At 38.6% G+C, this 11,487-nt stretch overlaps 1 protein-coding gene across 1 annotated transcript; it reads left to right on the top strand.

Moving 5' to 3' along the window:
* The first annotated feature begins 583 nt into the window (after positions 1-583).
* Positions 584-9,733, top strand: zgc:85858 (uncharacterized protein LOC405879 homolog). Its single transcript, XM_041985966.1, has 3 exons — positions 584-848; positions 3,340-3,415; positions 8,656-9,733. Exons 1-3 carry the CDS (start codon positions 765-767, stop codon positions 8,694-8,696), a joined length of 201 nt encoding a protein of 66 aa, XP_041841900.1. The 5' UTR covers positions 584-764; the 3' UTR covers positions 8,697-9,733.
* Positions 9,734-11,487: the final 1,754 nt, after the last annotated feature.

Raw genomic sequence — 11,487 nt, 5'->3', positions numbered from 1 at the left:
GCTAAAATAACTGTTAAAAAAGATTCTTTGTAGAAAATGCTTTGTACCTGAAATATCAGGCAGATTGTTATATAATGTTGATGACAACGTTATGTTAACAAAGTTGACATAGTGAGATGGAAGAACTAAAACTGTTATTCTGCTTCATCACATAGGTATGAATTCATCCAAAAGACATTGATTAGATAATAAAATTTGGACAATTATGACAGTAATAATGTCATGAAATCACAGCTGGGGACTTGATGTTTGCTTATTTACAGGCTGATTTTCTGGTATGTTCCAAACATTGTCCTTAAAGATGAATTTACTTAGGTTGGAAGGAAAATTGAATAGTCTATAAACAGCTTTTCATGGAATTTGGACTGGTTCTTGTTCTTTTATTTGTTTGTTTGTTTTATTTATTGTATTTATTGATTAAATAAATGTATTTATTTACTTATTTATTTACTTATTGGCATTCCTAGCATAAAACCCAGAAAGCTCATTTTCCCGCCACTGGAGGGCAGCAGGGAGCCATTTTGAATCGGCCGGTCCTTGTCACGTGACTGGGGAGCCGCTTCAGTCTCAGCTATCAGCTAAAGGCTAGCGCTCCTTGGACGTTACGTGCCCAGCAACACGGAAACAAACCCAGCTCACAGAGATTCTCCTGTCGCGGGACGTTTTCTCCGGTTTCAGTGCAAGCTCTTTCTTCTCCTCCGCGTGACTCGGTGGTACCCGGCCCCTCCGTCCCTCTGGTCCGGACCAGCTATTAAACCCGAAAGATGTCGGCGGTGCAGCGGATGAAAGTGGCGAACGAGCGGCACAGCAAGACGATCACACAGCGGGGACACGTCCAGAAGACATCGGTACTGTCCGCCGACGTTTGCGTGTGTGCGCAGGTGTTCTTTTGGACCCGCAAAGCGCGCGCTGTTAGCGGGGTCAGGACGCGAGGTGCGGATCCAGAAGGAACGATGTAGCTAGCAGCTAGCTGTTAGCTTCTGCAGCGAGCCGCATTGTTGTGCTAAACCTCATAATGGCTTTATTTATTTTTAATTTAACTGATAAATAGAGACGTCTGCCTGGTGGAGAAGAAGACTCTTTACATAAACGTGTCTCAGCAAAGCTGCTAACGGTACCAGAGACGTTGACGGTCCGTGTAACGCAGGTTTTCACACATTGTGATGGTTTAGGAGGTTAACGTGTTGCATGACCCGCTGTTAGCATGATGGAGGAGTAATGGACGGAGCTCATAACGCAGCTGTTTGTCCAGCCAGCAGCGTTACATTCAGCCTTCTGGAGGCAGTTTGCAGCTGTTGGTGCACGCTGCTGTCAGCTGTAACAGCTCAGTGAGAGCACACACACACGAACACACACACCGGTGTGTTAGCGGACCTGGCAACCCCCCTCAGTGAGAAGCCACAGGACTGAGGGGGTTAATATAATTATGCTCCAGTTTGTCTCAGATTCACGTCTCTATCGGTGATAAATGTCATGTAGTGGAGCTTAATTCTCATTTAAAATTCATGCTTCAGGTAACTCTCGTGCCGCCTCTTTTATTCATTTTTAAATTATTATTTTTTGTCTTTGTGATCGTTTAACTGTTGAATGATTTATTTTTAAATCCAGTGTCTTTTTCTATCACGACTTTTCTGCTCGGCTGAAGAATTTGGCGCCCTCTGGTGGCCAAAAGTGTCCACACACAATCACTGCTATGAACTAGTCATACATCATTGTTTCTGCTTTTATTCCCCATATAAATAACTTCTGTCCTGCTCCAAACTACCAAACATTTCACCATTTCTAACCCTTTAAATCCAGCGTGAATAGTGACTTACTGCCTCATTCATATAACAAATAAAAGAATGTAAAACCGACTCATTTTCCATACAGTAAGTAGTCTTTGGAAGTGGTTTGACACCTTATGTTAAAACGTTGAAGCGTTGTGTTAAAGCGTTTTGTACGGTCAGAAACTTCTGGCACTGTCATGGTAAAAACGTACGTTCACACAAAACTGCTATCAAATCGTCATACGTCTGTATTTTTCTCTGTATAAATCGCTCAAAACTATCAAACATTTAATAACTTTAAGACTTTTAACCATTTAAATCCAAGTCCATTTTATTATTTAAATAAAATTTAAAATAAAGGCCTTAGATGAGCGTCTTGGATACGTCACAGATAAATTTGACGTCAGTATTTATGTAGTATCCAGTTCTTCCACTGATGACCTTCGTGTCCCTTTGACTTCCATTAAAAGTACATATTTTAATTTACACTTTAAAATCGTCATTCTTTAACGTCAGCTCTTCATTTGGTGGAAAAATAGTGATGTTTGACTTTTTTATTTGCTGTTAATCCTGGTATTTTTGTCATTAATATTATGGAGCTGTAAGAAAACCAAGGGGTACCAGGATTCAGTGTGTGTGTGTGTGTGTGTGTGTGTGTGTGTGAAATGAGTTTCTAATCCAAGTCTAAACACTTTTATGATCAGAAACAAGTTCACCGCATGTGTAAATAAATCCCTTTTAGTGCCCCCTGGTGGTCACATGATTCTCTAAAAACCTTCCCGTGTTATTCACCCGTAAACGATCCTTAAATAAATTTACATTTCATCATGAAATGAATTAAAAACTCTAGTAAAACTATTATATATGTATATATATGAACATTTTCTCAGTCTGCCTTTTAAAAGGCTTCAGTCTGAAAGATACAGAGCAAATGGTAGTTTTTAATATTTTAAAGGCCAGTTTGTTACAGAGCTCCTGTTTGTTATGGAAAAAATAAATATATTTGAGTGGATCTGTGTTTATTGTTGCTTATAAGGTCCAGGGATGGGTCACTGATATGCACAAACACTGATTTTAATCAATGTTCGAGGGCACGAAAGTCACCTTTTCAAACCTGCTGTAAAAATATGAATGAAAGAGTTTAAACCAACTTCATCCTGGAATAAACACAAGTAAATAATAATAAAAGGGTTGTTAACTCTTTTAACTAACTCCACAGAATACCTAATTCTCATAAAAAGCTGAAAGATGAAAAAAGGCGTGCGGTCTGATGAACGTTTCTTCATGTGGAGACAAATGTGGCATCAGAACATCGTTTCTAATCGTTTTCATTTGGACATTTTTGTCCTGAGGATCAAATTAGGGAGTTTTTGTGTAGCTTAGCCACTTTATGCTAATTTAATGAACTGACTTCTGGAAGTTTCAGCTAGAGTCAAGCACCTCAGCAGAGACGGGACCGCATGTCCCCGTAGGATGTCCTAGACGTCGTGTGTCTGTCCTGTAGACCAGAACCACCCGGTATGAACCAGATGGAACCGAAGCTCAGAAATCTTTCTTCCTGTCTCTCCAGCGACCGGTCAACGAGGAGAAGTCTCCGGTGGGCCCGTGGCTGCTGGCGCTGTTCGTCTTCGTGGTTTGTGGATCAGGTCAGTTCTTCCTCCAGGTACCGATCCGACCTCTAAAGATACTGAATCAAACCGGGTCTGAGCTGGACCGGTCCGTAGAGGTTTAGACTCATTACATACTGTATTTAGAGGAGAAGTATGTTTGTCTTCTACCTCGACTGCAGCTTTTTGTCTTTGTGTTTATTTACTCGGTCTCATCGGACTGTTGTGATTTTACAGAAAGCTGAAAAACTGCAGCTAGACCTTGTTGACAAGGTGGGAACTGGATCTAACATGTCTTCCAGATTAATTTTGTTCCTTTAAAGCACAACCTGCAGGGCTGCTGCTCTACCAGTAAACCTCTGTCCTCCAGCCCGCAGTCTTCACAACCCACAGAAAGAGGAAAAGTTCAGTTTGGGTATTTAAACGGTAGTTAGCGTGTTTTCATGTAAACGACATTAACACGTTCAGTTATGGCCCACCCAAAATCACTACGACCCACCAAACCGAAGTCCTGGCTGCTGAAGACAAGCTGGTTATCAGAGACTAAAAAGTCATTCTGACCTGAAAGCATCTCTGGTCGGGATGATGAGGCTAAACCAGCCGACTCTGCCAGCCAGGTCAGAGGGCCAGAACCAGCACAGACCGTCTAGAAGTGGATTTCAGAGACCCTTCATCGGTATTTCCCACACTGAAAGAGACGGTCCCACACTACCATCGTATTAAATCTCCGTCATGCAACATGTCAGCTGGAGTCGGACAGACGACGTGTCCATGTAGATGCAGCTGATGATGCTGATTCGTACAGCTGTAGCGTTAATGCAGCGATGCGTTCACTGACATGCAGTTAACGCCGGTGCAGACCTGGACCCCGATCCAGAAAGCGGGTTTAGTGTCAGTTACTGACTCGGCGAAGCTAACCTGCTCGCTGGCAGGTTTTCTTCTACTAACCCTGAGTTCCTCCTCTAGCTGCAGACTGAAGGACGGCTCAGACACGCCGTGGCCTCTTCTGGAACGTGGCCTTTTCTTGAACGTGGCCTCTTCTTGAACGTGGCCTCTTCTTGAACGTGGCCTTTTCTTGAACGTGGCCTTTTCTTGAACTTGGCCTTTTCTTGAACGTGGCCTTTTCTTGAACGTGGCCTTTTCTTGAACGTGGCCTCTTCTTGAACGTGGCCTTTTCTTGAACGTGGCCTTTTCTTGAACGTGGCCTTTTCTTGAGAGTGGCCTCTTCTTGAACGTGGCCTTTTCTTGAACGTGGCCTTTTCTTGAACGTGGCCTTTTCTTGAACTTGGCCTTTTCTTGAACGTGGCCTCTTCTTGAACGTGGCCTCTTCTTGAACGTGGCCTCTTCTTGAACGTGGCCTTTTCTTGAACGTGGCCTTTTCTTGAACTTGGCCTTTTCTTGAACGTGGCCTCTTCTTGAACGTGGCCTCTTCTTGAACGTGGCCTTTTCTTGAACTTGGCCTTTTCTTGAACTTGGCCTTTTCTTGAACGTGGCCTCTTCTTGAACGTGGCCTTTTCTTGAACGTGGCCTTTTCTTGAACGTGGCCTTTTCTTGAACGTGGCCTCTTCTTGAACGTGGCCTTTTCTTGAACGTGGCCTTTTCTTGAACTTGGCCTTTTCTTGAACGTGGCCTCTTCTTGAACGTGGCCTCTTCTTGAACGTGGCCTCTTCTTGAACGTGGCCTCTTCTTGAACGTGGCCTTTTCTTGAACGTGGCCTTTTCTTGAACTTGACCTTTTCTTGAACGTGGCCTCTTCTTGAACGTGGCCTCTTCTTGAACGTGGCCTTTTCTTGAACTTGGCCTTTTCTTGAACTTGGCCTTTTCTTGAACGTGGCCTTTTCTTGAACGTGGCCTTTTCTTGAACGTGGCCTTTTCTTGAACGTGGCCTTTTCTTGGACGTGGCCTTTTCTTGGACGTGGCTTTTTCTTGAACGTGGCCTTTTCTTGAACGTGGCCTTTTCTTGAACGTGGCCTTTTCTTGAACTTGGCCTTTTCTTGAACTTGGCCTTTTCTTGAACTTGGCCTTTTCTTGAACGTGGCCTTTTCTTGAACTTGGCCTTTTCTTGAACTTGGCCTTTTCTTGAACGTGGCCTTTTCTTGAACGTGGCCTTTTCTTGAACGTGGCTTTTTCTTGAACGTGGCCTTTTCTTGAACGTGGCCTTTTCTTGAACGTGGCCTTTTCTTGAACGTGGCCTTTTCTTGAACGTAGCCTTTTCTTGAACGTGGCCTTTTCTTGAACGTGGCCTTTTCTTGAACTTGGCCTTTTCTTGAACGTGGCCTTTTCTTGAACGTGGCCTTTTCTTGAACGTGGCCTTTTCTTGGATTACTCCACAGATATCTACGTCAGGAACGGGTGATCAGACCCTCTTGGTTGTTTCATCATGATTATTTGTTTGAGCGTTACTGTTTTTCTAAACAATCGATCTTGTATCTGAACAACAGTCTTCATGTTGATCGTATGACACATGGTGGACGTGCTGTCAGGTCGGAGCAGGTTCTCCAACACCAACGGGAGTTTTCTTTATAACGTCGGTGACGCTGAGCATAAAGAAATACTCTTCCTCAGATAACTGTCCCTGTAGGACGTGATCAGACTCAACGAGAAGTCTGCCTACAATTAGAGACGTTCTAGCAGGTTGCAGCGTATAAACAAAACACCTAATTAGAAATATCTTATTCATACCAACATACACTGAAGCAGAGATACAAATGTTTAGTAAGAGATAAAAATACTGTTTTCTGCCTGCTCACCAGTTTTCACCTGCATATCGTTTACGTGTTGTTTACATGTTGTTTACATGACACTGGCATATCGTTTACGTGTTGTTTACATGACACTGGCATATTGTTTACATGTAGTTTACATATTGTTGACATGACACCGGCATATCGTTTACATGTTGTTTACATGACACCGGCATATCGTTTACATGTTGTTTACATGACACCGGCATATTGTTTACGTGTTGTTTACATATTGTTTACATGTTGTTTACATGACACAGGTTTATCGTTTACATGTAGTTTACATATTGTTGACATGACACCGGCATATTGTTTACATGTTGTTTACATGACACCGGCATATCGTTTACATGTTGTTTACATGACACCGGCATATCGTTTACGTGTTGTTTACATGACACCGGCATATCGTTTACGTGTTGTTTACATGACACCGGCATATCGTTTACGTGTTGTTTACAAGACACCGGCATATCGTTTATGTGTTGTTTACATGACACCGGTATATCATTTACATGTTGTTTACATGACACCGGCATATCGTTTACATGTTGTTTACATGACACCGGCATATCGTTTACGTGTTGTTTACATATTGTTTACATGTTGTTTACATGACACAGTTTTATCGTTTACATGTTGTTTACATGACACCGGCATATCGTTTACGTGTTGTTTACATGACACTGGCATATCGTTTACATATCATTTACATGAGACTAGCATATACACACGTTGTTTACATGTTGTTTACATGCTTTTTACATATCGTTTACACGTTGTTTACATATCGTTTACATGCTTTTTACATATCGTTTACACGTTGTTTACATATTGTTTACATGCTTTTTACATATCGTTTACACGTTGTTTACATATCGTTTACATGCTGTTTACATGTCGTTTACATGTTGTTTACATATCGTTTACATGCTGTTTACATATCGTTTACACGTTGTTTACATATCGTTTACATGCTGTTTACATGTCGTTTACATATCGTTTACATGCTGTTTACATGTCGTTTACATGTTGTTTACATATCGTTTACATGTTGTTTACATATCGTTTACATGCTGTTTACATGTCGTTTACACGTTGTTTACATATCGTTTACATGCTGTTTACATGTTGTTTACATGTTGTTTACATATCGTTTACATGTTGCTTACATATCGTTTAAATGTTGTTTACATATCGTTTACATGTTTTTTACATATCGTTTACATATCGTTTACATGTTGTTTACACATCGTTTACATGTCATTTATGTCGTTTACATGCTGTTTACATGTCGTTTACATGTTGTTTACATCTCGTTTACATGTTTACATATCGTTGACATGTTGTTTACATCTCGTTTACATGTTGTTTACATATCGTTTACACGTTGTTTACATATCGTTTACATGCTGTTTACATGTCGTTTACATGCTGTTTACATGTCGTTTACATGCTGTTTACATATCGTTTAAACGTTGTTTACATATCGTTTACATGCTGTTTACATGTCGTTTACATATCGTTTACATGCTGTTTACATGTCGTTTACATGTTGTTTACATATCGTTTACATGTTGTTTACATATCGTTTACATGCTGTTTACACGTTGTTTACATATTGTTTACATGCTTTTTACATATCGTTTACACGTTGTTTACATATCGTTTACATGCTGTTTACATGTCGTTTACATGTTGTTTACATATCGTTTACATGCTGTTTACATGTCGGTTACATGTTGTTTACACATCGTTTACATGTTGCTTACATATCGTTTACATGTTGCTTACATATCGTTTACATGTTGTTTACATATCGTTTACATGCTGTTTACATGTTGTTTACATATCGTTTACATGTTGTTTACATATCGTTTACATGCTGTTTACACGTTGTTTACATATTGTTTACATGCTTTTTACATATCGTTTACACGTTGTTTACATATCGTTTACATGCTGTTTACATGTCGTTTACATGTTGTTTACATATCGTTTACATGCTGTTTACATGTCGGTTACATGTTGTTTACACATCGTTTACATGTTGCTTACATATCGTTTACATGTTGCTTACATATCGTTTACATGTTGTTTACATATCGTTTACATGTCATTTATATGTCGTTTACATGCTGTTTACATGTCGTTTACATGTTGTTTACATCTCGTTTACATGTTTACATATCGTTGACATGTTGTTTACATCTCGTTTACATGTTGTTTACATATCGTTTACACGTTGTTTACATATCGTTTACATGCTGTTTACATGTCGTTTACATGCTGTTTACATTCGTTTACATGCTGTTTACATGTCGTTTACATGCTGTTTACATATCGTTTACATGCTGTTTACATGTCGTTTACATGCTGTTTACATATCGTTTACATATCGTTTACATATCGTTTACATGCTGTTTACATGTCGTTTACATGTTGTTTACATATCGTTTACATGTTGTTCACATATCGTTTACATGTTGTTTGCATGTTGTTTACATATAATATGACTTCTGTTTGTGTCTTGCAGCCATCTTCCAGATCATCCAGAGCATCCGGCAGGGCATGTGATGACCTCTGACCTCTGGAGCCGAGCCGTCACATGGTGGTGTGGGGGAGGGCGTTGCCTTTGTGACCTCGCCCACCATACACACACACACACACACACACACACACACACACACACACACACACACACACACACAATCACAAATACAGGTCTTTCTGTCTTTCTGGGAACCCTGACCTATGATGTTTGTCCTTGTCAGCTTGAACGAGATCCAGATCCAACCTGAATCCTTAAACCGAGTCTGGACCCTCAGATATACCTCTCTCTCTCTCACACACACACTCACACACACACACACACACACCATCAGGACCCCTCCCAACATCCCCACAATGAGGTGTGTAAGTCTAGCCTGTCCCCACAAACACAGAAAGACGTGAACACACACACACAAACTGTTCCTGTGGAGTCTGAACTGGTTTCTTCTTCCCTCTGTAACCTTGTTTTTTACTTTCTTCACTGTTACGAAGCTGATCACTGATTACATATTGGTTATTGATTATGAATGAATATGCTGTCAGATGAAGTCTTAACCCTCCTTCCTCTTGGTCGTCCAGCTGCCGTCGACTTTCAGGGTGATTCTGCTGTTTGTGGGCTCGTGGAGCAGAACTCTGGTTTGTGGTGACAGATTAAACGTATTGATGAAGAGGATCTGCTAAACGGATGAAGAATGTTCAGCTGAATTCCTGTAAACCCCTCCGTTAGCTCGTGTGTGGCTTGTTTGCTCTGGAGTGGATTTATTCACACCAGCAGCTGCTTTCTGAAACATGAAATGTTTCCATAGGCGACTGGAAATCCAAGCCTAGCTGGTGGAGGTTTGTAGGGTCCGAACCAGTTTTACGGTGCGGTGTGGGTTTATGTAAACAGCCATAAAGTCACATGAAGGATTTCTCTTCCCGAGCTCCGAACAGAAGACCGTTCCTTTCTTGGTCTCAGATGAACTCCTGGTTTTGCTGTAAAATGATGAAATGTGGTTCTGAGCTCCCTGCTGGACGACCCGCTCCACTTTTATACAAATAAACCTCCGATATTTTCTCTACTCGACTCTGAGCCTCTTTCTGTTCACAAGCAGCAGCTTTGGTTCACTTTGGGAAGGGTGGAGGGTACATTTTTCTACTTCAGACCGTTGTACTTGTTATAATGACAAATAAAGTTTTATTCTGTTTGTTTTGGCTCAAGATGAATCTGTAAAGAATCTGCTTTAGTTCGTACATTATATTTAAGAGTTTTAAAAACCCATTTAATGGCTTCGTTACATAAAAGAATTAAATGTGTCAGAAATACAAGCTTGTGGAGATACGAGGAGAAATAAATAAACAGGCCTAAGAAATATTAGTTTACATTAGAAACAAGTTTTTACCTCATAATTCTGACAAACTGTGAGGAAATCATGTTAAAATATAAATACATTAGCGAGGTTGTGGTGGACGTTACTGTACGCCACGTCGACTTCAGACAACCAACCTGTTAAAAGTCAGTCGTACTGAAACCACAAACACTGTTTTAACAAAGCGTCCAACAAGTTAGTCCTCTTCTTTTGTCCTGCCACCAAATTTAACTGTTTAAACGTAAATAAGACATTAAAATCCACGTTTAAGATCCTGTACAGCCACTGATAAATGACACCAAGGTAGTGCCACGCCCTTAACTTTCCACAGAAAACGTCCACGGCTCTACCAGACGGATAACTGTGGACAAGCTGGGAATGCCCACAGTTCCAGGTTTCACCGTCTGAGGACATGTCTTCTGTTCTTTATTAAAAAGATTAATCAGGAACAGTTATAATGACCAGCAGGTCATTTAGCTTTAAAAAGATGGTTGTAGTCAGATCACATAAGTTTCTGTTTCAAAATCCAACTCCAGCATTTTATAAACACCAAAGTTCAGCAAAGCGCCGAGTTTACAACATCTATAAAAACATGTGGTCACGTGGTAAAAGCAGATAAAACTAATAAAACAGTCATAAAGAAAAGGTCACAAAAAGAAAAGCATAAAAAAAAACTAATAATAATTATAATGATAATTAATAATAGAAAAAATAATAAATAAAAGAAAAAAACAATAATAATAATTATGATAAAGAAATAATAATAATAATAATGATAATTAATAATAGAAATAATAATTAATAAAAGAAAAAAACAATAATAATAATAATAAAGAAATAATAGAAATAATGATAAAAAAAGAAAAAAACATAATAATAATAATTAATAGAAATAATAATAAAGAAAAAAACAATAATAATAATTATAATAAAGAAATAATAATAATAATAATGATAATTAATAATAGAAATAATAATTAATAAAAGAAAAAAACAATAATAATAAAAATAATAAAGAAATAGTAATAGAAATAATAATAAATAAAAGAAAAAAACAATAATAATAAAAATAATAAAGAAATAGTAATAGAAATAATAATAAATAAAAGAAAAAAACAACAATAATAATAATTATAATAAAGAAATAATAATAATAATAATGATAATTAATAATAGAAATAATAATTAATAAAAGAAAAAAACAATAATAATAATAATAATATTAAAGAAATAATAATAGAAATAATGATAAAAAAAGAAAAAAACATAATAATAATAATTAATAGAAATAATAATAAAGAAAAAAACTATAATAATAATTAATAGAATTAATAATAAAAAAGAAATAATAATATTAATAATAATTAATCTCCACTAAACTTCCTTCATGTTTTATTTTACCACCGAGCACCACATTCTGGACGAAGTGTGTTAGTGTGAAACGTGACTGAAGATCTGAAAAGAAA

This window comes from Melanotaenia boesemani, chromosome 5 (genome assembly GCF_017639745.1).
Source record: "Melanotaenia boesemani isolate fMelBoe1 chromosome 5, fMelBoe1.pri, whole genome shotgun sequence".
NCBI classification, from domain to species: domain Eukaryota; kingdom Metazoa; phylum Chordata; class Actinopteri; order Atheriniformes; family Melanotaeniidae; genus Melanotaenia; species Melanotaenia boesemani.
This window is presented reverse-complemented; position numbering and strand designations above follow the sequence as displayed.